We start from the raw sequence: 27,909 nt of genomic DNA on the forward strand, positions 1-27,909 counted from the left end.
CATGAATCTCGAAAAACTTTATGCCACGTCCTAAATATATGTCCGTGTATACTTTTTCCTTGTGGGAGACTTTCATAGCTTTCATTCAACTTCTCAAAGGGGTCATTGGACAGAATGCCAGGCTGAGAATCACTGCTAACAACTTGCCTAGCTTCGTCATGCAGATGGACGATTCCTGGGAAAGCAATGACTTTCTTTTACCACAGAGCCAACTGTTTCCAGTCCTAATTGTGTGAGCACCAAATCCTGGGACAGTTGTAGTTTGAGCTCCCTATCTTCTGTAATTGATTTAAAACTTATGAACTGGTGAGACTAATGTATAGCTTTACTTTGCAAGGCTGAATTGCCAATACTTAAAAATAATCGATTTGCAAATTAGGTTCACCTAACCATAATTTTAAAACGTGCTCTCCATCTGTTGGGGATCTCGCTAACATACAAATTCTGGTTGAGTAAAAGTTGTCAGAGACCGCATTCCTCACAAGTTCTCAGGGCATGCCAATGCTGGTGTTGATGGTCTTTGGACCACACTTCAATTAACAAGACCTGGAGAACAATCGTATTAAATGAAACGTTGGAAAGGACTGTAAATTATGGACTGAGGGGTATGTTTAGATGCTTCTATCAATTTCATTATGTGTCACAGTTTCCTAGGATATAAAATCTTGCCCAGTTAGATAACTATAATTTTGAAAAGTTTCTGGTTTAAAAACTGGCAGAAGGAAGATTTTATTTTTTACTACTCCTTTAGTGGTTCATTCAACCGACTATTTCTTAAGCAACTACTATGTGCTAGGTGAAGATCTAGGTGAAGGATTGCATTTTCCCTGTTCTGGTCCACCTTTCTGAGCCCTCTTTTGAATCTCATTTATTTCCATTCCAATTTCAGTGGACATATTTTGTATGATAGCATATATAAAGAAGAGAGGGATAAGGCGCAGAAAAGAGGATAGAAATGGAAAAAGTATTTTTAAAATTTAGTAAGATAAAAAAATATCACCAATTCTCTTAAAGGTTAACGAAATAATCATGACTGTATTAAGCACCCTTTCTTTGAGATGTGGAAAGTTGTGCAAAGTGCCCTGTACATGGGGTTGCCAGGTTTAGCAAATAAAAATATATGATGCCCAGTTAAATTGGAGTTTCCAATAAATAACTAATAATTCAGAATATTTAGCATATGTCAAATATATAATATTACAAAGGTTATATTATATGTTACATATTATACTGGGAATGTACTGACATTAAAACGTTGTCATTTATCTGAAATTCAAATGTAATTGAATATTCTGTATTATAGCTGGCAAACCTACCTGTATATCTACTAGGCCTAGACTTTAATAGATTTTTGGACATTCCTGTTAGTTTCTGTTTGTTTTTTCCTTCTGAATCATATGCCATTGCCATTGCGCCCAGGTTACTACCCTGAACATAGACCAGATTTATTTATCCCTGGGATGTTTTCTATATGACAAACCCAATTGTTCTATTAGCAATATTCCTTTATAATAAACTCCAAAAAGCAGCCCTAATTTTGCAGTCTTAATTGAATTAAGTGCTTGAATGTTCCTTCAAGAAGACATTTGTCTATTGTTGGGGTATAAAATTACGTAGCGATTGGTATTTTAGTTATTTTTGGGCTTTGACCAATGCCGGTCCTCTGAGTTGATTACCACCTATGACATTTTTAGCTTTTAGACCCTCAAAAAAAATTTAATTATGGGGTTAAGACAAAAACAAACTTCCAAATACATAGTATGTAATTATGTGTCTTAGCATGTCAACCTATGCTTGTTCCTCTTCACTGAGGAGGAGATGGTTAAGTTCTTGTTCTAAGAACTTTTTTTTATTCATCAAGTTACATGATTCGTTCAATGGATGAAACAAGAATCCCCCCAAATTAGATAAATGATCAAAACACTCTTGCAATTTCTGTGTAAGTAACATAGCTTATTACCATCACATGTAGCTTTGGAACATCTTATGGAAAAAAAATCAGTCTTCTGAAATTGTCTTTAACCTTCTAAGTGTATTTTTAAAACACTCCAAACAAGTCCATTTTACATTTTAGACCACTACCTTTTTTTCTAAAGAGGAAAAAAAAAAAAAAGAAAAGAATATCTAAGGTCGGTACCCCTTCATTTTGTCACTGTGTTTTTAACCTGTGCTATTTCAGAAGCAGGAAAGAAGCTTTAGTCTTAACATTTAGTTTCCAAATTTTGTGTGTTTTAAAGCAGTGGCCTGCAAACTGTGGTAGGCATCAGAATCCCCTCTGGAGCTTTTTAGAATATTGAAGGCTTGGCCCTTCACTAGGAGATTTGGTGTGGGGCCCAGCAACTGCATGTCTAACAAGTTTCTCAGCGATTGTAATATATATCTAACTATAAGGTTTTATCCATATACTCAATATGAGCCAAACTGAATTCTAATCATTCTTTACGTGGGTATTGAAGGGTTTAAAGTAGATGGGAGGCAAGAAAATCCATTCTAGAAATATATACAGCAATCAAAATATGCTGATCTTTTCATCTCCTGAACTCTGTTGAAATGGGTGCTATGAAATTATATTGAAAATAGTATATCCTTGAATGTTTTGGTATCTACAAATTCTTCTGACATTCTTTAAAAAGGTATATGCATTTTACAGTTCACGAAAGAGCAAGATGTGTTTTGACAAATGCAAGGAAAAGTTCTTACACAATGGAACAATATGTTGAAGCTATTTTTAAAAGCTTTATTGTAGTATTGCTGCCACATTGTTTCCACTTTATGCATAATTCCCATTAGAACACAATTCAAGATAAGGTATATCATCCTGGATACTATTTAAAAGATTTTAGCACTGAAGTTGCAGATAGCGCAACTGTAAGATGATTTTCGATGACTGTACCAGGTCAGGACGATATTTTGAATATATTTTTTAAAAAAGCAACATGTATTTTAGTTTATTAATTAGTCTATGAGTAGCTCAGATATGATTAATAATACAAATGTGATTTTTGTATAATGATAATAAAAATACACGATCTGTTAGTTTCCCTCCTTTAAATGATATGAGTAACTTTCAACCATGCTGAAAAAAGAATAACTTGGACAGAACTTATTTAGGAGATAGAAAATTTCAACTATATTGGGACTCTCTTTTCTGTAAGAAGAAGCCAAATATAATATGCCTTTTAAAAGTGGGCAAAAGGTCTGGAAAAGAGATAATAAATGAAACAGAATATACCTTAGAAAAAGGAAGTTTTATGCATATATATTGTACATTAAGTATATTCCACAAGACTGGGCAAGAATAAAGTGAAGTGAAAGGGATATGAGTTATAATAGACTAAATAATTTTTAGAAATGCTGAAAAGAATAACATTTTAGAAAGTGTAATCAATAAAATAAAGGGTGCATAAGAGAAGACCTATCTAAAATTTGAGAAAGTGAACAAGGATGCGAGAAGTTTGTGGAAAGAGATACCAACGAGGGGGAATTTGTAAACAATGGGCGACATAACAAATCAGAGAATTTCAGAGGTCAATTTTTTTTTTACAGACTTAAGAAAAAGCCAAGATTAGAAATAAAGAAAATTAAGTGGAAGTTGACATGGCATAGGGAAACATCAAAGCAGAGCATGGTAAAACATTTAAAGTAAAAAAAAAAAAAAAAAATGAAAACTTAATGAAAGCAATACTTTTCAATAGCCAATTATTATTCAACTACTATACTCCGAGTTGCGTTAGGAAGATGTGCCTGGTTTATCCTAATGTCCTATGTTTTCTTTGGGGACATGGATATATATTAGATGGTGGGTACAAGGAAACTATGCTGGATGGGGGAGAAAGAATGGCTTTTAAATTCATTGCTACTAGGCTGTGGGAGAGGGATGCTGAGGCAGGTACTACTTAAGCAAGGTCAGGAAAATGGAAGACGGAAAGTGGGTGAATAACTTGGTGTGCCCCCAGCTGACTTGTCCATTCAGCACAATAGGCACAGTACCAAGGGCCCGTGACGTTAAAAAAAATAATTTAATTAGAAAATTTTAAAAAAGGAAGAACTTTCAGAGTCAAAATGTTTGCTTAAATTTGTTTTTTTACACAATAGGGAAAAATGAGAATTTGGGGGCTCATGAAAATCTATGAAATCATTTTATTTAATTATTTATTTTAATGGAGGAAGGGGCCCACAAAGGGCCCATGAAAGTCACACACCGCCATGGATGTGCCTTGATAAGTTCATTGACGTGTCACAGGTTAAAAATGGTTGGGGGACTCTGGATACGGTGCTGGGTATTTTTCTATAATCACGTAAATCATATACCAGGAACCAATGATCATACGATTTCCAATGATCCCATAAGTAAATGGTCAATTGCGAGGCCCATGTTTTTATAATCTTGCAAGGAGAAAATAAACCCAATGGCAGCAATGCGGTCAAAGTAGGATCTGTACCCACAAAAGACACTGTTATTTTGTTTTGGTTTTTTCCTCAACTCTATTTACAAGCATTCCCACCAATCACTAAAGGAAGCAGCTTCTGTTAAGACCCTTTCTCCCAAGAGTATATACGGATATTACAGTGCTAATGCATTTTATTCCTTCACCCATGTTACTGCAATTAAACAATTATTTTAACCAGCAGTTATATCAAGTCTGTCAGCAATTGGTTTACTTCAGAAGCGAAATCTCTTTAAGGGATTTCACTAGCTCGGTCATGTTAGGGACACGTGAAAATATGTCTGCAAAAATTTTCCTGCCCTTAGGTAAATATGAGATTTGAGTTAGTGAATCTGTAGTAGATGTCACTAGAATGTTGATTGGGTAGTTGACATCTTACATACAATGTTACTCCGCATTCAATACAAACACAGCTGAGTGAAAGTAACTGTTTATAAGTAGACACTTGGCATCCTTTGGAAAAAGTAGCCAAGTGATGGCCTGCATTTTGCACCTCTCATCTGGAAGGTCTAGAACTACTATGTTTAAAGAGTATGTAAATTAGAGATTTGGACTCAGAATGCATTTTTACTCCTAAAGTAATATTCTTCTTTTTTTTTTTAAAGTTAAAGGTGTGATTACATAAAATTGCAATATTATTGAACAGAATTTGGTTTTTCCTTATTCTTACTGTGTTATTGATAACTGCTTTGTGTTAATTTATAGACTAAGACTGAGAAATTATACACACAGGATTTCTAAAAATCATTCTCTTAATTCAGTGACTCCAAGGATGTAGCTATACAATATAACACCAATATGTATGAAGAAAAATTGAGAAAGTCTGTCAATCACCTTTTTGTTTTATTGACACGTGGCCAAAGGTGTAAGTGTTTCCAAAGAGCTGGATATCTGGCACCTGACTGACAAAAGAATTTATGGAGGGAATGAATTTTTTCAATTTTTAGCCAGATACATTGGCATTTTGGAGACAATGTTTTCATTATTGCTCTTAAGACTCAGAATAATAACTACTAGTGTCTAATTTTATAAATTGATTATAAAAGGATCATTTTTTTTAAAGAGTCTGTCTCCAGGTTCTCTTCTTTTATCCAAAATGAAGGCATGCAATGTACTCTTTAAGGGACAGTGATTATTTGAGGAAATATGACTCTAGTATAGATCCTTCTCTCAAAAAACACATTAATTTTTTCATTGAATTGTTAAAAATGTTTATTTATTTTGAGAGAGAGAGTGCGTGTGAGTGTGTGCGAGTGGGGAGGGACAGAGAGAGTCCTAAGCAGGCTTATTGCTGTCAGCACAGAGCACGACATGGAGCTCGATCTCATGAGCTGTGAGATTATAACATAAACTGAGATCAAGAGTCAGTCGCTGAACTGACTGAGCCACCCAGGCTCCCGTGCATTGAACTTTAATTCACTTCAGAAGCCTCCTCAATTCACCTTGTAACAGAGGAACTCTGAGGAAAGGGGAGGAAGAAGAAAAAAACATAGCTTCATGAGAACAGGGCACAGCTAAATTATGACAAAATCCAGTGAACACTCAAAGGATTGGGTAAAAAATATGCAAATTTTAAATTACCCTTAATTTTTAAAACACAGTTGCTTAATATGACTGGCAAGAATGTACAGTGGAGAAAGGGGAACTTTATAAAATTTACACGCTATTGTAATTATTTACATATCTGACTTCCCCATTACTGTAAAGAATAAGACATAGTGATTCTCAACTTTGGCTGCACATTAGAATAATCTTAGAAGCATTTAAAGAACATGATACCTAGGGGGCTTGGGTGGCTCAGTTGGTTAAATGACTGACTTTAGTTCAGGTCATGATCTCACAGTTTGTGAGTTCGAGCCCCATGTTGGGCTGTGTGCAGACAGCTTAAAGCCCGGAGCCTGCTTCAGATTCTGTGTCTCCTTCTCTCTCTGCCCCTCTCCCACTCGAGCTCTGTCTCTCTCTCTCTCAAAAATAAATAAACAAAAAACAATTTTTTTAAATATGATACCGAATTCAATTGGCCTAGAGGATGAGGCTTGGGCATTAGTATTATTTCAAAGTTCCCACTGTGATTCTGATGAGATGCTTGGGTTGAGAATCTCTGGTGTAGGGTACCCGTAGCACAAGCTCTGGCATATAGTAGATATTAGGGAATTATTACTTAAGTACATGAATGATATCATGAATGTTTCCTTTATGAAACAAATAGTTCAGATTTTTGACCTTCACAGATATGCTATCTTTTACTGAAGAACTTAATTAAAAAGTTCATATCTTATGAATGAACAATATGCATAATTGTGCTGTCAGATTATCATATTTAGTTATCAAGTCTTTCAAAAAGGTCATTTGGAGTCATTCATTGCAAACATCTAAATGTAATTTAATTTTTCACAGTGGATTCTCTAGCAGATCAATGAACGTTCATGCTATGGGTCAACTGATATCATGTGTATCTTTAATCAACAGTAAGTTTGAGATGGAGGAAAAAATTTGTCAACTTATAATTGTGTTCAAACATAAGTATTATACACGTGTATTCAAATATAAGATTTTTTTTTTTTGGTAGCACAATGGTGCAAATTTTTACTATGCTTTTTTCTAGAAGTCTATTTTTTCTTCCAACCCACATTCTTGGGCATGTTTTAGATATGGCACATTCAGAGATTAACTGTATATGGTCTATTTCATCCACTTACTTCTGAAGTGAAGTCCATCATCATTGGACAAGTTTTGCATGAAGGTCAAAAGAAATCATTTTCCATTAATTATATTCTATCTTGAACAATTCTCCACTGAATCCGTATTTACTTTTTAAAAGTTCTAGTGAAAGAACATACTGCTAATTAGGGTTTGATTGGAAGCTGGGAAAGAATCTCACTTCTTATGTTTAATGGTACAATGGGAATATTTATAATGTTTCTGTGTGTTTAGGACAGACCTTGCCCAAAGAACTTGCTCATGAAAGGGATTGTACATATTGGTGTTCTGTGCTATATATTCTCTGATAAGTTTGAATTTTCTAGCTGACTTTTATATTTTTGTCTTATTCTCATAGTGAGAAGTTAAGAAGACCGGGACTGTTAGGGCGCTTGGGTGGCTCAATTGGTTAAGCATCCAACTCTTGGTTTGGACTCAGGTCGTGATCTCAGTGTTTGTGAATCTGAGCCCTGTGTTTGGCTTGGTGCTGATGGTGCAGCCTGCTTGGGATTCTCTCTCTCCCTCTCCCTCTGCCCCTCCCTTGCTCCTGTGCATGTATTCTTCCACTCTCTCTCTCAAAAAAAAAAAAAATGTTAAAAAAAATTAACAATAAAAAAAGACCAAGACTGTAATATTCAACTTCTATTGTAGAAAAGCCCATTGCATTCAGTTAGCATCTAATTAAACTCTTACTTAATTTACAAAATGGAGTGGCAGAAAGCTGTCCAAGGGATCAGCATCGTGAAAAAACTCATAGGAGCCTCAAACATAAACACTTAATAAAAAGATTTAAAAGTACAGTGAATGCTGATCCCCAAATGGGGTTATGGATCAAAATTATCTGGGGGACTTAAAGAAAAATCAGGTTTTAGTCCAAATTTCTTGAAACAGAATCTTGAAGGTGGTAGGGGAGAAGAAATGATGGCAGAGATTGCTTCTCCTCCCCCAGGTCGGATTCTTATGTAGTCAACTGGGCAAAATTCTGTGGTTAAGCATTTGCAAAACACTGTATAATGGAAAGTACACTGGACAGGGAATTAAGACATTTGGGTTCCAATCAGACCTTTGCCACCAATTAATCTGGGATAATTCACTCAACCTTGATAAATTGCAATCTCCTCAATGATGGGCTTCTTTTCTAGAGAATTTCTCCAGTGACTTACAAGGTCCATTTGTACCTAATATCTAATGATTCTATTAGTTTTATCTTTCATGAATTCCTAAAGCATATCTCTACTATAGGAGTAAATAAGCAATAAAATGATTAAGTAAAATAGAAAATTAAGCTGTATCCACAATAAAATCCCCAGCACAGGACTGAACTGTGTGCTGCACCAGGAATTTGTGCACGTATATACAAGTTTTTACTGGATCTGTCATCTAGATTATATCCACCAATGGTCAACAAATTAGAAAACTCTGTGACAATGCACTGGTTCTTACCATTTCAAAAGTATGTAACCTCTTGTACCCCTAAACTTTAGTACAAAAAATTTGCAAAGGCACAATGTATTTTCCAGTCTTTCTCAAACACCATTTTGATGTTTTACTAGTTCCTCCTAATCAGAGAATTATCTACATCAGCAGAATTATTAATTTCCTGATCACTGGCTTTAGTCATTACATATGTATGCTGCATTTATGCCTAGATTTATATTCCTATATAATGGTATCTAACCAAAGTGTCTACAGTGTGGTACAAAAGAGAAACTCAATAAATGTTTGTTTAATTAATAAAAGAAGCAAGGAAAGAAGGGAAGGAAAAGGAAGAGGTAAAAGGAAAGATGTTGGGCTAATTTAATGAGGAGGACTTATTTAACAAGGATAATGAAGTTTTCCACATCAGTGGGAACCACATGATCCATTCCCATTAGCTTATGAATGTGCCATAGATAGGCATTGTGTTGAGGTAAAAAGATATCCCTTTAATGTGAAACAAACAAACAACATTGAGCAGAAGAACTTTCAGAATCAATTCTGAAAAGAATAGCTCACCTTTTTTTAAGCACAGGCTTCCATTCACTGGTTTTCCCTCCTTGTTGACATCAATTTTCATCCAGCTATGGAGGTATTTCCTGTCCTTCTTGACCACTACCTTGGAGCCTTGTTTCTTGAGAAAGAGAGAGGTATTTTCCACCTCAAGGAACCCTTCCTGCTCATGGCAAGTCCATCGGGGTGCCTGGTAGCAGTGGGTAGAGACAGCTGGTAGGGAAGGGCCACGAGAAGAGCTGGAGATGCCCAGGCACAGAGCAGATTTAACATGAAGGAGTTTTCCATCCTCAGTCCACATCCACTGCTGGTTCTGGCTGGTCCCATTGCACAAACCCACCACCACTCTCTTATTTTTGGAAAGGCACTCTTGTTTATGGACATGGACAATCTGAAACCCCTCTGGAAGATGAGATACTCATAAAGTACTATGTAGAAAATTATAAGGCCCATCAGAAAACAAAACATCCCACCCGCAAATCAGTCCAGTGAAAATACAAGGTTTACTTGTCTTTTGCTATTACTATCATTTCGAGTGAATAGTCCCAGATTCAACACACGTGATTTAAAATCCCAAGGCTGACATTGTCAAACTGTTAAAATGTCATACTTCGCTCCCTTTCTTTTACTTTCACATGGTTTAGGGAAGAAAACACACTTCCACTGAAATAATAAAAGGAAGCTTGAAAAAGACACCAAACCATCCAAAGAATATGGTGTGATATTTTAGCCCAATTATTAAATATATTGAAGTTATAAAAAGCTCCATTCCCCTTTTGACCATTATACTCTTTCCATCTCATCACCATCCCCCATTCTAAAAGAGCACCCCTTTTTCCAATTCTTAAGTTAGCACTGCAGTAGTATTTTTACATAAATTACATAGTTTGGATACATGTTTAAAAATTAGATGTATTCATCTCAAAACAAAACAAAAATAAAACAAATTTTCCCACCCCTCTAAACCTTCTTAGCTAATAGTGACCAGTGAACGTATTGATCACAAATACAATTTCTTACAGTCCTGGAGAGAAGCATTTCTCTATATTGTGACAATCTCAAACAAAACAAAAAACCCAGCATTTCTTGACAAAAAAAAAATTAAACATCCAATTATTAAACATCAGTATTAAAAAGTGCAATGTTCAGGATCAGAAACCATTTTCTGAGCTTTTACTTAATTTGCTCTACTCTCCCATGAAAATATTCAGACGTTCCTTCCAAATAGCAACTTCCAAATAAAACACACCTCACTTCTTCACCCCCTTTAGTTATATCTCCTTATATTTTCCTTCTTTAACATACACAAAAAACAAAACTATAACCTGATAAGGAAAAAACATGGAGAATGCCACAGACTGCCACATAAATCAGTTTCTCCTCAAGGTGCTTCACTGTCTCCTATAAAGAAAGATGCCATTTCAGGAGCTCTCCGAGTTATTAGGAGGACAAGAGGAGGCCATTTATTTTCTTTCAGAGAAAAGTCTCAGCAGAGTGGACAGAGCCGGCTCCTTTTATTCCCCCTCCTCAACGTCTTTGGTTAAACTGCCATGGAGACCTGGCTCCATTTCCGCCTTATTTCAGACACTTCAAAGGACAGAGACTCCTCTGCTGGCTATTGGAGAAATGCCCCAAGGGAGGCAAGCCTACTCACCTGAATTCCCAAAGATTAAGCAGGTAAGAATCGCCATGTAAAATTCAGCCTCCATTTTCCACTTAACAACTGTTCATGCTTTGCTTGGGGGGAAAAAAAATCTCCCAGATAAGAGAAGCAAAGACTAGGAAGGAAATGTGCCTTCATGGTGGGGGGAAAAAGTCAGTGACGAGCACTTCCTCCTATTGAATTGTTTGGGGAAGTTTTACACCAGTGTCCTTTTGTCTGTTTCCTTAGAAAGAAGGGATTATGATTACCTCTCCTTTTTTTATGTAGAAAAAATTCTGACCTCCAGGAGCAGAATAAAACTTGTAAGTTTTCTCCTACATCTCTTTGGCACATGACTACTTCTTAGCCTCAAGAGGGAAGAAAGGAATTGTAATCTTAGTTAATTGAATGTTCCTAAAACATTACATCTCTTCAGGTGATATTGATTCTGCTGAATAAACACAAGTCATGTAATTTATGAGGGCCTATGACAAGTGATATAAAGACGTAAACATGTACTGTTTTATAATGATATGCTGGGAGTCTATTGAGGAAAACCACATAATGATGGCACTTCTAGATCATTATCCCTCAAGTGATGACAATATTACATTTAGAGACAGTTATCTCCACTGAAGAGGCAGAGACTAAAATTAAACCCATCTTATTACCTACTCCAGGCTTCCCCCAAAAGATAAGAGCTTCTTCCCAAGAGGAAAAAAAAGTAGATGCTTTACTCAATACTTAGTATTAAGAGTAGTTTATTGGCAGTATGAAACAAAGTCAACATAGCTGCTTTGAAAATTCATATTTGGGCAGAACATCTAGTGTTTGCTGAGTGCATTTTTTTTAACTTTATTTGTCTCTTGAGGATTAAAACCTTTCAGAAATTTAAGAATATCCATGGCAGCAACCTTTTGGAGAACTTCTGGAAATGGGACAGTTTACTTCATTCCCAAAGGGATCTGCCTTTTTTGGGGGGGGGGGGGGGGGGAGAGAGATTCTAGGTAGATAGAATATTCAAAAATTCTTTCTTAGTAAAAGAGACACAGAGATTTAAAATTCTTGATACATCATAGTTGCTACAAATTTGTTTTTCCCTTTTAAAGTAAAATGACTCACAATGTAGAAATACAGTGGCTGGAGTTTTGGAGCAGAAACCACCTCTATGTCCAATAATAGAGAGTAAATACATATACACCCAGTGACAATCATTGTGCTCTGTAATTGATTGACAGGAGGTACTGATAAATACACATTTATAGGTAATATTATCAAGACACATTTCCATATAAAATAGTACTGCTTTTGATTTTTTTTTTCAAAAACAAGGACTTATTTGTGAAAAATCCATTATCAATCACTTGCGACCTTAACGGCAAGATTCTGGTAACTGAGAAAGGTAATAGCACTTAAAACAGGAACAGTTTAACAGCTGACAGTCCATTCACAAGACAGATTTTGCAAACATTAAAGCATCTAAACACATAATAATAATTTCTTCAGCAGCTTCTCCAGTTGTCATCTGATGACATATATCACCGAGTATTTCATCCGTACATTCTGTGTGGCAGGTAGTCAATACAGACAAAACAAAAGTCTCCTTAGCTGTGTGAGAAATCTATCATACCTCCATCAGCATAGGACCTTCAAAATAACTTAGGGGATGCTTACAAATGCATTCATATACACAAGAGGCTGGCAGTCTTTAATTGTGTTGCCATCTTCCACAATCCGTGCCACAGCTTGGCTTCAGGACTTCTCTTTTCCTTCCATTGCAGGAAGTTCCTTCCAGAAGCCTCAGGTGGGTAATTGATTAACTACCCCTAGAGATTGATGGTCTGGTAAATCTTCAGAGAATCACTGGACAGTTTCTGCTGAAAGTCTGCTCTCATACAGGCACAGAGCATGATGTACAAATTCATACTGCTCACTAGTTTGGACCATTCCACCCCTACAAGAAAGAGAATACAGTAACTTCTTATTGCTAACGTCCTGCAGTCTTAAGAGACTATATCCAAGCTAGGGTATTATGCCAAAGACACAGAACTGTTGACCTGGTGAACTTAATATGCTAATGTGTATAAGGAGATTATCACAGTGCCTGGTATACACTAGACGCTTAATTAATTTTTGCTACATACCATTACCGGGGAGGTGGTACTGCCTACTGGGTAAGTACTTAGATTTTCGGACCACCCAGGCTGAGTTGAAATCTCTCCTATACCAATTCTTAGCTGTGTGATCTTGGGCAAGTTCCTTAAAACCTTTTATGTTTCAGTTTCCTCCTCTGTTAAAGTGGAATGATAGTACCTATTGCATAGTATTCTTGTGAGCGTTAAGTGAATTCATATATCTAGAGTGTTAGTATCACTTCTCAGGTGGCTTATAATTCATCTCGTGTTAAAATGGTTTATATACTTGGATTAAAGTTGAAGCAGGTTCACCAAACAAACTCAACTGTGAGGTGTTGCTCTTTGTACAAGTAGAAAGAACTATCCTGGAATGGTCTCATTGGGTATGTGATATAGAAACAACCTTAATCTTTAGGTGTGGTATGCTGGGTATCTGAATACAATAGTGGGCGGGACTTTAAATGAGTTGGAAAAAGGGAATTGCTTTTTTCCCTTTGTTATCAACATTATCATTACTAGTTACTCAGGGTACCTTTTGTTCCTGGATTAGTAGAAGGCAGCTACTTTCCTGAGAAATATTGATGATGCTTCTCATTATACTTCTATAGATAAATTAATTATATCACATTTTGCACTTTATAATAACAGTTCTTTTACCTGGCAAAGCTACTGACAGTAATGTAAATGCTACTTATTTTCCTGCTCACTGAATAACAGAATCACTGTTAGTAACTATTTGATGTCTTATAAAGTCTCTATAACCATACAGTCCTACAACTGATTTCATTATTTCATTATTTATTTACTTATTATTGAGAAAGAGGGGGTACTAGTGTGTGAGGGGCAGAGACAGGGAGAGAGAGAGAATCCCATGCAGGCTCTGCACTGTCAGTGTGAAGTCTGAAGCAGGGCCGAGCTCACCCCAGGCGGGTCTCCAGTTCACCGGATGTGGGGCTCCAACTCATGAACCATGAGATGACCTGAGCCAAAGTTGGATGCTTAACTGACTGAGCCACCCAGGAGCCCCACAACCCATTTTAAAATTACGTTTTAGCCAGTTCTTCCAAGAGGTTGTTACCATTCAAAATAATTAATTCTCGGCCAAGTAAGCACTTCAGCTTTAAAGACAAGATAGACTACCTCAGTGTAATGTGATTTCTGGTTAATGGTAATAACTGAAACTGAGCTTGTATCTATGTTTACTTGTCAACCTCTATAAATATAAGCTTACAAAACATTAAAATATTAAGCCTTCTCTCCTCTATGCAGTGATGTTATTAAGTGAGTGAGATTTCACCCTTCTAAATTAAACTAAGCAGGTTGACATGATGCCAAAATGATGTATTTGGCAAGAAACAAAGAGGTAAATTTCAGTGATAGCAACTTAATGGCAGAAGTATTTCATTGGTCTTTCCCCCCAAAACTATACATTTTGTTGTATTGAAGGCAACTTTCTGGCCAATGTGTTCCTTGGTCACAAGTTGACAACAGAAATGGCAAACTGAAGATGTGGTTTTTCTTCTTCTTCTTAGCTGGATGGTAACATCTGGGCATACCTCAAACCACAGGAGGTGTCCAAAAGATGTTGGCTTTGGCTGCGATGCTTAAGAGACACAGCCATAGTAAATAGCAGGGCAGCTCCAGGAAGCTGAGAGGTACCTCCCTTTACCTGGCTTCACACAGCTCAGAGAACCATTAGTTTTCCCCCTTAAACTGCTGATGGTTCAATGTGGGGCCTTATATGTGGCTCCATCTCTTAGGCTCTCCTCTATGAATTTCGTCTCACCATTTACCTCACTTTGAGGTAAGCTCTTCGCTTTCTTGTCTGTTCTGGTGAGCAGTGGTATTTACGTGTCCAACTGGTGAATGAACAAAGACATGGTCCAAGTTTTCATACCCATGTTACCCCCAAGTGGGTCAGCAGCATATCTTCTTGCTCAGAGTATATTTTCTATGACATTCTGTTAACTAAGTCAAGATTGTTTCTGCCAGCAAATATGGGGGAGATGGGGAAACAAACTGATTAGGTGTAGGCTAGCAAAATCTTGTGGGTATGCAGGTTTAAGGAAGGTATATGAGAAATTATTACTTCCCACCTAATTTGGAAAGCATTTTCAGCAGAGTGATTCAATTTATGCCAATTGCCGGCACAATGTAGGCTTTCCAGAAGGGAGCAGTCTACATGGCATATGGTCAGCTAGTTTCTGCTGGAATGCTCATGGGGAGGTGAGAGGTCTTAAGAAGCAGTCTTTCCCAAAGTTGCAGGAAAGCTTCTGAAGAGAGAAAATGAATCTGCTCCTATCTAACTTTCACCCCATTGGTTGAACTGAAATAACCCCAAAAAAAGTCTAAAGACTCCCTCTTGTAGTCACACAATAGCTTTCTAAATGCTGGAAAACAACCATCAAAGTCCCGTAATCTTTTCTTCTCTAGACTAAACATCCTGTGGTCCCTCAATATTTCTATAAAGTTCGGTTTCCCGGTCACCCACCAATCTAGTCTCCTTCGTCTATAGGCCATTTTATCAAAGATGACCTTCTTACAGTGTTGTGTCTACTCCTGACAGGATCTAGTCACTGGGAATATTTTCTCCTTTGAGCTGCATGTCATAGGCCAATGAGCTTGCATTTGCAGGTACATCAGATGATAAGATCTCATGGTACCCATCTGGTGCCTGGTGCCCAACAACACTTTTAAGATATCGAGTGAAGGTTTGGGCTTATGAAGTCTGCAGGATTTTTTTTTTTTGTTTGTTTGTTTTAATTTTGAGTGTGAAAGTTACAGTTTGCTCTCATCCTGTACTTAAGCTATTGACTTTTTGAAACTAAGTGCAGGATTTTCTAATCAGTCCTATTAATTTCAACTTGTTGGTTTCAGCACAAAGTTTTTATTTACTGTCATCATGATTTCTATCATTCAATATATTAACCTTTCATTTCTTACTCCCAGCTTTATGTCTTCCAGATATTTAAGAAGCATGCTTTATTTCTTTTTAACTGTCATTCATAATGGAGGAGGAAAAGACCGGGCCAAGGTGGAGTCTTTATTATAAGTCATTTGCTATCATGTGATATACTGTCTATCCCATTCCAAAATTGTTTCTAACTAAGTTGTAGGTCCTTTAAAGATAGGCATAATGTTATAGCCTTCTCATATTTGCAACAATGAAGAGCACTTCCTAGTCTTAAGTGAATGCCTGTCATGTAGATTACTCAGGCCATGCTATTTTCATGTCATATGAAAGCAGATAAACTCTGGGCTAAAAGAAGGCAAAGGGCATTACAGGATGCATTCACTGGAGTCTGGCTCAAATTCAGGAACTCATCACAATTATCTCTGAAAATATTTGGTAAATATCTAATTGCATATATTGGAATATAGAATACTCTGTTGATCTTTGTAAGAATTTAAAATTTAGGATTACCGTGCAGATTTTACACAGTCTTTTTATAGATTAGCCACGGTAAAAATAATACCCAAGAAGCTAATGTAGTGCCTGCATGCAAAATGCAGTTATACGATAAGTGAATAATGCCAGATTATACAGAACCCTCAGGAGAGCCCTGTAATAGTTCATCCTCTAGAAGAGCTCTGACTTGGTTGTTAGGTACCTTTCAGGTCAGACAGGGCTAGATGGACTTGCTGAAGTCTGGATCCATACAGTGATGTACAGTTTAAAGTATTTTTTTAAAATGTTTTTATTTATTTTTGAGAAAGAGAGTGTGAGTAGTGGAGGGCCATAGAGAGAGGGAAACAGAGGATCTGAACTGGGTTCTGCGCTGACAGCAGCAAGCCCAATGTGGGGTATGAACTCACGAACCCATGAGATCATGACTTGAGCCGAAGTTGGGCACTCAACTTAATGAGCCCCTGAGGTGTTCCCCACCCCCCACCCCCCAACCACTGATGTAAAGTTTAAAACACATGCTGGTCTTTGAAGGTAAGAAGCAGGGATGCTCTTTTCATTTCTTTAAAAATTATCCTCCAACTTCCTTTTAAAGAGCAGGCACTGGGGGCACCTGGATGGCTCAGTTGGTTGAGTTTCCAACTCCCGATTTCAGCTCAGGTCATGATCTCACAGTTTGTGGGATCCAGCCCCCTGATGGGCTCTGCATTGACCGCATGGAGCCTGCTTGGGATCCTCTCTCTCCTTCTCTCTCTGCCCTTCCTCTCCTCAAAATAAACAAATAAACATTTAGGGGTGGCTGGCTGGCTCAGTCAATAGAGCATCTGACTCTTGACTCTTGGTTGTGAATTCGAGCCCCACGCTGGGTGTAGAGATTACTTAAAATAAATAAATAAATAAAAGTCTTTAAAATAAAAGGATTAAAAAAGAGAAGAGCAGGCACTAAAATAATCTTTGGCCCCCAGGAGATCATAGTTTAAACTCAACCAAGGTGGATTTTAAAAGACTTCCGTGCTGATCAATATGATGCTTCAGTGGAGAAGGCCTATGGGGCCCAAAATAGATGGACCATTGTGAATCAGGCAGCATGCCCCACCATTACTTAATACATTGTATTAAAGCATCATCTCTCCTGGAGAATCCTCTTTAGGTACGAAGCTACTTCCCAGAGTTCCAGTTCCCAGATCAAAAACAAACAAGGTTCAATACCTACTGCCAGAGCAGGAATTAGTTTACCAAAAAAGAGTGGGGGAAAAAAAGCCCCAAGAAACTGGGGCAAAGGGACCAGTGAGTTATGAAAGTGACTGTGGCTCTGAAAGGTTTGGAATACCGAGGTGTCAGGTTCATCGCCCGTAGGGACTAAAGTGTGTTAAGACAGAAGACACCATACACTGTTGTTGAGACAAATCCTTTCTCCAACACTTACTATCTGCTTTACCTTACTACATAATTTTTGCAGTACTCAGTTTTCTCATCTGCAAAATGATGAGGTAATAACATAATGGTGTCTACCTCATAGCATTGTTGTGAGAAAGCAACGGGACAATCCATTTAAGATGCTCTGCGCACAGCAGAGCACATACAGATACCAAGCTGCTAGCTATCGCCGTTGTTATTGTTACACTTTGCTGGTATCTGGTGGAACAGGACTGCCTGAAAGGCTCTGGAATGGGACCTCTGAAGGCCTTGGAAAACTCAGAATACACCTGGCAGGGAACACAGTATTGCCCTGGTTGGGCAAGCCGAGATGGAAAGGTCCAAATATGTTTCTAAATATTAACCAGCCTAGAAGTCTGCTACAGTAGAGGCAGGTGATGTCATGTAAAGAAGTGGGCTTGGAGTCTGACAGATTCACGTTTGAATCCTTGCTTTTGAATCTCCTCACTGTATGATCCTTCCCAGCTGGGCTTTCTTCGCTTAAAAATGACACTAATGACAAACCTCAGCAGATTGTGAGGATTAAATTAGTCAGACCATATCAATCTCTAGACAGAGGCTCTTCGCAGAATTCTTAACAGCCCACGGTTCTGCCGTGGTGCCTGAGGGGCCATGGCAGGGTGGAGGAGGGGCTTGGGTTTTAGGACTAGCTCCTAATCCTGGTTTTGACCAAGGCAGTTGTGTATTTTATTTTATTTTATCTTGTTTTATTTTATTTATTTTTAAATTGGCTTTCAATGTTGGTGCTCTGTGGAAGATTTTGTCTTCCCATTATTTTGTTTCCTATTGTTCACCAAAAAAGTTTGAAAACCACTGGCTTGGCAAACTGTATTTACCTAGTAAATTTTCAAGTTTTGCAAGGTTTAAACTGGGCAATACATAAAACGCTTAGCACAGTGATTGTTATTTAGTGAGTACTAAATAAATGCTACATATTATTTTTCTTATTCTTCTGGTAAGTGCTTAGCTGACGCGGTGCCTAGGGTGATCATGCGTCTGGTTTGCTTGGGATAGTCCTGATTCACTCTTCTTGTCCTGTGTAATTGCTAATAGAGCCACCCTTCACTGACAGGAGTGCCTTGGTCTGGATGATCAATTATTTGTTCACCCTAATTCTGTCCCGTTCCATGCTGTGGAAGAAAGTCATTGCTTTTATCACAGAAGTGGTATTGGTTGCCTGCCTCTGACGTATACCGCCCTCTAGAAATGTCAAACGTCTCATATCACATCAGCCCCACCAAACACAAAAACCAGTGTCTTCTGTCTCCATGCAGGGAAGCACGTAGCTGTGTCAGCTGGGGGTAGACTCAGGTTGGAAGGAAAAGCAATGTCGTTTTTTCCCTTTGCTACTAAGAGGGTGTGTTGAAAAAAACCAACCCAGATGCCCAGGAGAGAGATTTGGTTTTTCACATGTTAAAATTGTGACCTTTTGTGACTATTAACTCACACATACAGACAGCAACAGCCTTTCCTGCTGCACCGCCCAGCGCGTATCCGGTCTAATCAGTAGACAGAAGAAATTCTGCAGCGGTGACTCACTTCTGGGCTAACAATGGAACTTACGCTCCTTGGCTTTTTATTATTTTTGAACCTGGAATTCTTTTGGTAAAGTTTGGTACAGTAAATTTAGAACAAAAGGTGTGGATGTTAATGTGCCTCATGGGTAAAGCTTCGACAGCTTGGGCGTGAGTCAAGCCAGGCTAATGTCTGCTGCTGTAACTCAGGTGTCTTGAACAAAGGTTTTCCCCCATGTCCTTTATATCGTATCAGGAGGGAGAATTTAAACATAAATGTTCTGACTGATTCTGAGCAGATATTTTGACATAGACATTTTCTCTGGAGTAGCTGTGTTCCAAAGTATGTGTAGGGCATAAAAGCCAGCACAGACCCAACGATAATTCAGTCATAATTCAATGCTTTAGCATATCTTAAATTCCATTTTTTTCCCTGAAAATTAACCAATTTTCTTCTGAACACCCAGGTTAATACTCAATTAGCTCTAAGCTGAGAAGGAGGAAAAGGTTGTCCTGGCAACCACTTGGGAGATTCATTTGGCATAATGTGTTCTTTAAGAGGACCTCTTGTAACAGTCTTAGAAACTGTGATGTCAGGTAAATAAGTCCATACCAGTCCCTGGGGCTTTATCCTTAAGTTTCCTTAAAAGAAGTAAACCAAAATGTTCAATTGCTGATCTTCAAATGAGATCTTTGAAATCCACTAATTAATGGGAACTTTGGAATGAGTCGGGAATGCAGAGAGATATGGAGAAATGTAAGGGTAGGGTTGATAAAAATTATATGAACAGGTGGAAATTTTAGCTTTGGAATTATTTTAAACAAGTTTTGGAAGCAAATAATACTTTGGGGACACATATTAGCCTAGAAAACTGATGGCTTATATATTCCTCCTCTTGGATTGTTATAGTTTAAAAAAAAAAAGAAAGAAAATCATCACACTAAAGTGATTAATCAAAACATTTAAACAATGATATGACGCACACTGGAAGCACTTTTCTATCCTGTCTGGGAAGCCACAAGCAAGGTTTTTGGATGTCATTCCAGTTTAAGGCCTCCAAGGTAAGGATGTACAAAGACAACAGCAGATTTCACCACTGACTCTCTAAAAGGAGGATTAGACAGATTGTTTCCTGTTTCTGGGGAAGGAAAAAAAAAAAGAAAAAAAAAGAAAAGAAAAAAGCCTTGAGACTGCATATTATTTTATGTGCTTCACTTCCCAAATTCTGTTTTCAAGTTCTTCCAGTGTCCAAAGGTGCCAAATGAGATTAAGAGAAATATGATGAGGAAGAAGTTGTTCGATGTCAACCTGCAAAGGAACACATTCCTTTCATCCTTGCCTAGATGTCTTCAGATGGCCACGTATTGTTCCTGAGTCATTTTCTATGTGCATGGGAGGCATTTTCTGAGTTTTTAAAAAATTTTTATTATTTTTAAATTAATTATTTGTTTTTTAGAAAGAGAGAGAGGGGGGCAGAGAGAGTATGCCCGTGCAAGCGAGTACAGGAAGGGCATAGGAAGAGAGAGAATATTCAGCAGGCTCAGCGCTGAGCCTGATGCAGGGCTCAATCGCACAACCCTGGTATCATGACCCGAGCCGAAATCAAGAGTCAGGTGCACAATTGACTGAGCTACCTGGGAGCCCCCTGAGTTTCCTGGGCCATTTTGTTACTAAGGATTGTTACTGTTTTTTAAAGGGACAGGTTTATTTCTCATACTTACTGTGTAAATGGCTTTTCACTATGTCATACTGCAAAACCTCGGCACACACAAGCCTAAATGAATTTCTTGCGGCAAGAGTTAAATATGGTAAAACCTGGTTGGTTTAGCTTTAACAGCAACTAAAGTTCTTTAGATGGTATAGACACAACAATTTAGTGATATTTAAGGTTAGAAGATTTAAGCAAGATATGGAATATCTAACTAATAAAACATGATTACATTGGGCTCAGTTTAGTGCCAATGCTATGGGCCCTTTTTTTTCACCATAAGTTTTGAAAATTGTTGACCTATGTACGTATGGTAATTTCTATTAACAGGAAAATATGACTAAACAAAATCCTTTTTCGTCATGCTGGCCAATAGAAAGTTCATTGTATTTATCATATGCAGATATTAATAATGATCTAAACTGAAACCATCAGAGATAAACAATTTTCCCTGGTTTATACAGCATCTAGTTCAGGGTCATTGTCAAAGGCAGGATTAGAATGTGAACTTCCTCTCAATTTGTGTTTAACCCAATTTAGTCTCCCACTCCAGAAAACAACAGTGTTTTGGGAACCAAACAAATCCAGAATTTAGCCTATCTAATTAGAGAAAAACTGGAAGTTCAGTTCAGAATGTTTAAAAAAAAAAGACAGTCAAAATTTGTCATGTGACTTTGGATATATCATTCACTCTTTTTAGGTCTTGGATTCCCCCCGAAGACTCAGAGATTTGTACAATATTTGACTATGTTTCTTTTAAACCATCCCTTTCCTAGTAGGTGTTTGGCAAATGTTATGATTGTCTGTTAATGCCGTTCCATTGTTCTCTACAGAAACAAGGTTCAAAGACTCAAAGAATGCAATAGTTGAAAGGGAGTTTAGAGAGCTAGATGATCACTTCCCAATCACTGAATCCCAAGATGGAAAAGGCATTTATTGGAAGGGTCCTCAAACCTATTTGCGTATCTAGCAGTATCATTAGACCAAATAAACACACACACATATGCATCACTAATTTTTAAATGCATGTAGGTGTTGTTTTGAGTCACAGAATGAAAATTAATTTATTAGCATTAAGGATTTCAAAGTACAACTATCAAGTTGAAGTCCATGGAATATTTTACTCTTATAAAAGGGGGTCTTCATATCAGAAGAGGTTGGGGGACCACTGATATGCCCATTTCTCTTTTTACATATGTAGACAGAGAGGCCTAGAGTGGACAAGGGGTCACACATGGAATTAAGGCACAGCCAGGATTAGTACCAAGCTTCCTGACCTCTGGTCCAGTGACCTCCAGCCCCTCATACTCTAGTGGCTGCCTGCTGCCTCATCTCCTCAGCCAGTGCTTGGTCCAAATTGTCCAATACCGACTTCATCTTTTAATTAAAAATGAAAGCTATGGGAATGAAGGAATGATCCATTAATACACTTCTAAATAAAACACTGGTGGGTGCCTTGCACTGAATTTGAACTCCTACTTGGAAAAAAAAAGAAATCCTAATTTAGTTCAAAATATGCTCAAAAGTATTATTAAAAAGAGAATCACAGACTCGTGAATCTGCAGTGAGAACTGTTGCATCTATTAATAGAAGTTGCCCTAAAGCCAATGAAAATAATGTCTTGCCAGGGAATGAGGAATCTACCAAATGGCTTTGTCATCGTTGTTACAATGGAAACATCCATTCAGCAGAACACTCATCTCTAAACCAGACCATTTGAATTTCTTGCTAAAATGCAGGTTTGTGATCTCAGAGCACATTGCCTGCTTTTGGCATGTTGAATAACAATGATCAGGCATTGTAATTTATCAACATCATCATTGTCATCATCATCAACATCATCATCATTTGGAGTCAGGTTTTTGATCATGCTCAGTGCTGAAACTCTTATCATCCATGGAAAAAGCCCATTTGAAGTATCTAAATCAATGCCTTTCTTCTTGGCTGTTGGCCGTGCCCTGGACTTCCCATAAGTGGTGGGGGGTAAACTATTAAAAAAAGATGCACAGTGCACAGTCTTGGATCACCAGTGGGTAGAGGTCATTGTTAAAGGGAGTATGAAAGCAAAGGGAAAGTCCTGTGGAGCTTGCACGCTGCAGTGCATAAAATATCAGCCCCTTGATATATTGGCTCTGTCTTTTGTAGCCCTTATTATTCTCAGCTGGGTGCTCTTTTTTAATGGTCACCACCCACGGCTCAAATCCCTATGCCATTCCCTGTCTTCTCTTCACCACCAAACTTCTTGAAAGAACAGTTCATATTTATTATTTACAACTTCTTTCGGTACCATTTAGATAGGCTTTGAGGAAAGTTTTGTATGGTCAAATTAAATATGAAAGAGAGCTTAAAGGAAGTTAAATGGGTTTCTGTGCTGGGGGACTTTCCAGATTCTTCAATGTTTTAATACTTACTGTGAATATCCATGTGGGGAGGGCTTCTAAGAAATAGAGTACATAGCTCACATTTAATTGAGAGCCTATTTTATTTTATTTATTTATTTTTGCCTGCATACACTCTAAGAGGATCTGGCACTTGGCAGGCTCTCATAGTTTAATTAGGAATTAAACTGTGCCCTGAGAAACACAGTCTGGAAAAGTCTGTTAAGGAATCCATCTTTCTATGCCTAGGTACCTGATGCATGTACAGTAGAAGGTGTTAAGTAAATGTTTGTTGAATGAATGATACATGATTCAGGAGCACTAAACAGAGAGCACCCAAGGTCTCTAAGCAGAGAGACCTTGGGTGCTTAGAGACCTTGGGTGTCCATTCCAGTGGACACAGGATTTAGGCCTGTCTACATTCATTCTAAAAATATCCCACCACAGGGTCAATTTTATGGGCTCGTGACCTGCTGGGTCACACGAGCCCCTTCCCCGTGTTGAGAAGAACCTTGCACTTGGGTTAATGCTCTGCTGTCACCATCTTGAAATATTTAATTTTTTTTTTTTTTTTTTAAAGAAGCCTCACACTTTCATACTGCACTTGGCCCTGGTAGCTGCTCTTGCCCAAGGAATCCCTTGTAAGCTCTTTTGCTTCCCCTCCATGCCCCTCACTTTCCCAGTACCCACGGCTCTCTACTAGTCTTCTCCACTGCAGGGAGTACCCAGCTTCTGGGGCCTTCTCTTCAATTCCCTTTCATCAAAACTAAGTTCTGAATGTATTCCTAATGCATGGAGTTATGTTCTCTCTAGCTACCTTACTCTAGCTGGAGAGGACAGATCACATTGTTTAGACTGAAGGGACTAGCTGACAGGTCATGATCTCATGGTTCATTGGATTAAGTCCCACATCGAGCTCTGCACTGACAGTGCGGAGCCTACTTGGGAATCCCTCTCTCACCCACTCTCTCTGCCCTTCCCCTGTTTGCACTCTCTCTCCCACTCAAAATAAATAAATAAATATTTTTTTTTAAAAAAAGGTTAATAACTGAGAAAGCATAAGGTGTCACTCTCACCTTCTCCTCCACATTCAATGAACTTTAAAAAAGAATGATTCTTTTAACCAAAGATTGGTTCTCTAATAGTGATATTTCAGACATTCACCATACACAGATATTTTAGGTATCCTCCATAGACAGACATTTTGGGATGAGGCAACTTTCCTATGTTCCTTAAATTATATTCTTAAGGCAACAGCTGACAATATCACTCTATCTCTTCATGAAACAGCTCTCATTCATACTAGACCTTGTTTTAAAAATTATGGTACCACTGCATTTTTTAATTGGCAAAGCATTATCAAACAGGTATGCTTCTTGTCAAGCAGTTTTGCAATAAACATATTCCAAAAGACTGTTTACTTTCATCTACAATGGTCATGCCTTTTGAGTTAGAAATCAGAAGTCCTGGATTCCAAAGAGGTCTATTTCTCCAGTCTTTTAGCTACATGATCTTGGGCAAGTTACTTGATGTCTTGAATTCTTTGTTTCTTTATTGAACAAAACAGGGCCAAGGAATACTTCTTTTCCTACTTTTGGGTTCATTTTGGGAGTTAAATGAGACATGTAAGACATGTGTTTTGAAGGCCACGGTGGAGAGGCCACGATTAAAAACTTCCAAGTGTCAATAGTGCATTCTGGAATGTCTGAAGACAGTTTCAGGACTGAAGGCAAAGGTGGCCACAGAAACTAGGGTTGGGGATAAGGTTTGAAGAACTGATGAATGACAAGCCACAGGAGTAGAAAGGTGGGTGTTTGGATCTTCTGGGGCCAGTTTTTCTTTTACTGGCATACGAGTTAATGATAGGGTCAATGGCAGCAATCACCTTCAAACTGGAATTTTATTTTACTTATTAAAAAAATAAGTTTATTTATTTATTGAGAGAGAGAGAGAGAGAGAGTGGGAGAGAGAGAGAGACAGACAGAGGGAGCGAGCAGAGGAGGGGCAGAGAAAGAGGAAGAGAGCGAATCCCAAGCTGGACAGAGGTGTAGAGTCAGGCACGGGGCTCAAACTCACAAACCGTGAGATCATGACCTGAGCCAAAATCTAGAGTCAGATGCTTAACCGACTGAGTCACCCCGGCACCCTACAAACTGGAATTTTAAAGATGAAGTGTGGCAGGAAAAAACAACTGAAAACTGGAGCAAGTGGCAAGAAGCCTGGGGGAAAAGAAGTTGGATGGGGTGAAGGAAAGGAGGCAGTTTTTTTGTCTTGCTTTTCATAATAACTAGGGGATTGCATAGCAGAAGGAAGAGAAGAAAAAGAAAATCTGTTTCGATCCTGTGAAGGAAGGCAGGCAAAGGAAAGACATTTCGAGGAAGGTTTTAAAGAAAGGATCCATTTCATAAACCACAGAAGCAGCTGCTCAGAAAGAATGTGTATAGAAGAGATGTTGATTAATGAATCTGTTAGAATGATTTCCAGATACATACTGGCAGGAATTCAAATGCAGGGGGCAGGGAGCCTTCGGATCAGCAGAGAAGCTTTGATATGTTTTGGAGATCCTATCAACAATAAAAAGACAAGCCTTGTGGGGAGACCTTGGTGGTGATGGAAAGCCAAGGCTAAAATTTCTGACCATTTGCTTTAGGAAGGAAGGGACCGATAGAGGAGGCATTGTGATATGGTTTAAAAAATTTACTTGTGATTCCATTCAAAGCTAGAGGACTATTGGGTAGATTTGACAGGGCAATGTGACTGGGAAATGGAAATCAAGGTGGAGGTCAGGCTACAAAAGCAGGTTGAGGAGGTGGGAGATGGGAAGGTGAAGAGCCAAGATTTAAGAATAACAAAAGCCTCCAAAATGAGCAAACTAAACCCAAGGTGTTGTTCTAAAAAGGGTTCAGAGAGAGTGTTGGAGATCAACTCTGTTCAGAGTCAGCCTGGGTCCATGTGGGGATCTGGAGTTTATGGAATTTTGGCACTAGCTGGCAAGACAGCAGGGTACAGGGGTTTGAACTGGAGTCCTTGAGGGATTTGGGGTCCCCAGCAGTAGGAGGTTTGTTTACGGAAGCACAAAGCAGGAGAGATCAAGGTCACCATGGGAACAGCTCAAGGCTGACTTGGTGCTATTCCCTACCCTCTGACGCAGGCCCCACTTCTGGGTGAAGGTAGGTTCCAGAGTCTGGAGTGAAAAATTGGACCCTATTCCAGCTGGACAGGCAGTACTAGATGGAAGGAGACTAAGATAGCAATTGTAAGAGAAGCAGGAGACATCAGGGGAGCTGATTTTATGTAAAGAAAGAAAATATTTTTGGAAGCAGTTATATGTGGGGTATGGAAAGGGAGGAAGTGGGAGGGGTAGAGAGAGTGTTAGAAACATAGGCTAAATGTTCTACCAAGTGCGTCATGGATGTAATCTCATCTTTATACTACCGCAGCCCTGTGAGGCATATATTGTTACTTTCAGTTTATAGATGCACCTTCAGGTTTCTCGCTATATATATTGATAACAACAGTGGCTAAACGTGATTGCATGTTTATTATGTGCCAGGAACTTATAATCTTTTCTTTTAAATAATTTTATTAAAATTTTTTTAATGTTTATGTATTTTTGAGAGAGAGAGACAGAGAGAGAGAGAGAGAGACAGAGAGAGAGAAAGGGTGAGCAGGGGAGGGGGAGAGAGAGAGGGAGACACAGGCTCCGAAGCAGGTTCCAGGCTCTGAGCTGTCAGCACAGAGCCCAATGTGGGGCTTGAACTCATGAGACATGAGATCATGACCTGAGCTGAAGTTGGATGCTTAACCGACTGAGCCACCCAGGCTCCCCAGGAACCTACAATCTTACTCTTACTCCTTGCAACAACAAGAGCATGTGGCTAGAAGTATAACTTCCATTTTCCAGATGAGAGACCCCAGACAAGGGAAGGTCTCACAACTTGCCTAAGGCCACACAACCAGAAAATGGGAGCAGTCATAATGCAAACCCAGGCAATCAGTTTCCAGAGTCCAGAATTTTAACCACTGTAATGAACAGCCTCTATTAAGCCAGGCAAAATTGAAAGAAAAAGAGAGGGAAGATACACCTACAAGGACTTGAAGCTATTATTCAAGAAGAGATAAGAACAATAATAGGGATGGGGAAGGAAAACCTCATCTGGACAGAGGGATCTGAATGCTTAATTTTTAGAGATAGGCTGTATTGATAATTTTAATAATAATGAAGATAATAATAACAGTTTACATTTATTGAAGGTTTACTATGAGACAGATCCTACTTTAAATAATACATATATCTGAATTTTTAGAACAATCTTTTGTGTCTTTTATTGAAATCCAAGGACCTGGGACATAGTAGGTGCTCAATAAATATTTGTTGAATGAATCTTGGGAGGTAACTGCACTTTTAGGAGGACATAGGGCTCAAGTCCAAGAGACCTTTCTCCCATGGCCCTCTTGTTTTCTTACTTCACAACATTTATCTCTGTCTGAAATTATCCCATTCATTTCTTTCCTTTTTTTAATTATCTGTCTGTCTGTCTGTCTGTCTCT

The 27,909-nt window shown here is 38.3% G+C and overlaps 2 protein-coding genes across 2 annotated transcripts in view; both read right to left on the reverse strand.

Moving 5' to 3' along the window:
• Nucleotides 1-10,949, reverse strand: part of PTPRB (protein tyrosine phosphatase receptor type B) — a 115,423-nt gene extending 104,474 nt beyond the window's left edge. Inside the window, exons 1-2 of the mRNA XM_049626702.1 lie at nt 10,792-10,949; nt 9,144-9,539 (exon numbers count right to left, since the gene is read on the reverse strand). Of these exons, the coding sequence (XP_049482659.1) occupies nt 9,144-9,539; nt 10,792-10,846 (451 nt within the window). The 5' untranslated portion in view covers nt 10,847-10,949. The remainder of the gene's footprint in view (nt 1-9,143; nt 9,540-10,791) is intronic.
• Nucleotides 10,950-11,758: 809 nt separating this feature from the next.
• PTPRR (protein tyrosine phosphatase receptor type R) overlaps nt 11,759-27,909 on the reverse strand; it is a 259,664-nt gene continuing 243,513 nt past the window's right edge. Inside the window, exon 15 of the mRNA XM_049627421.1 lies at nt 11,759-12,733. Coding sequence (XP_049483378.1) covers nt 12,640-12,733 — 94 coding nt within the window. The 3' untranslated portion in view covers nt 11,759-12,639. The remainder of the gene's footprint in view (nt 12,734-27,909) is intronic.

The sequence above is a fragment of the Panthera uncia genome, chromosome B4 (genome assembly GCF_023721935.1).
Source record: "Panthera uncia isolate 11264 chromosome B4, Puncia_PCG_1.0, whole genome shotgun sequence".
NCBI classification, from domain to species: domain Eukaryota; kingdom Metazoa; phylum Chordata; class Mammalia; order Carnivora; family Felidae; genus Panthera; species Panthera uncia.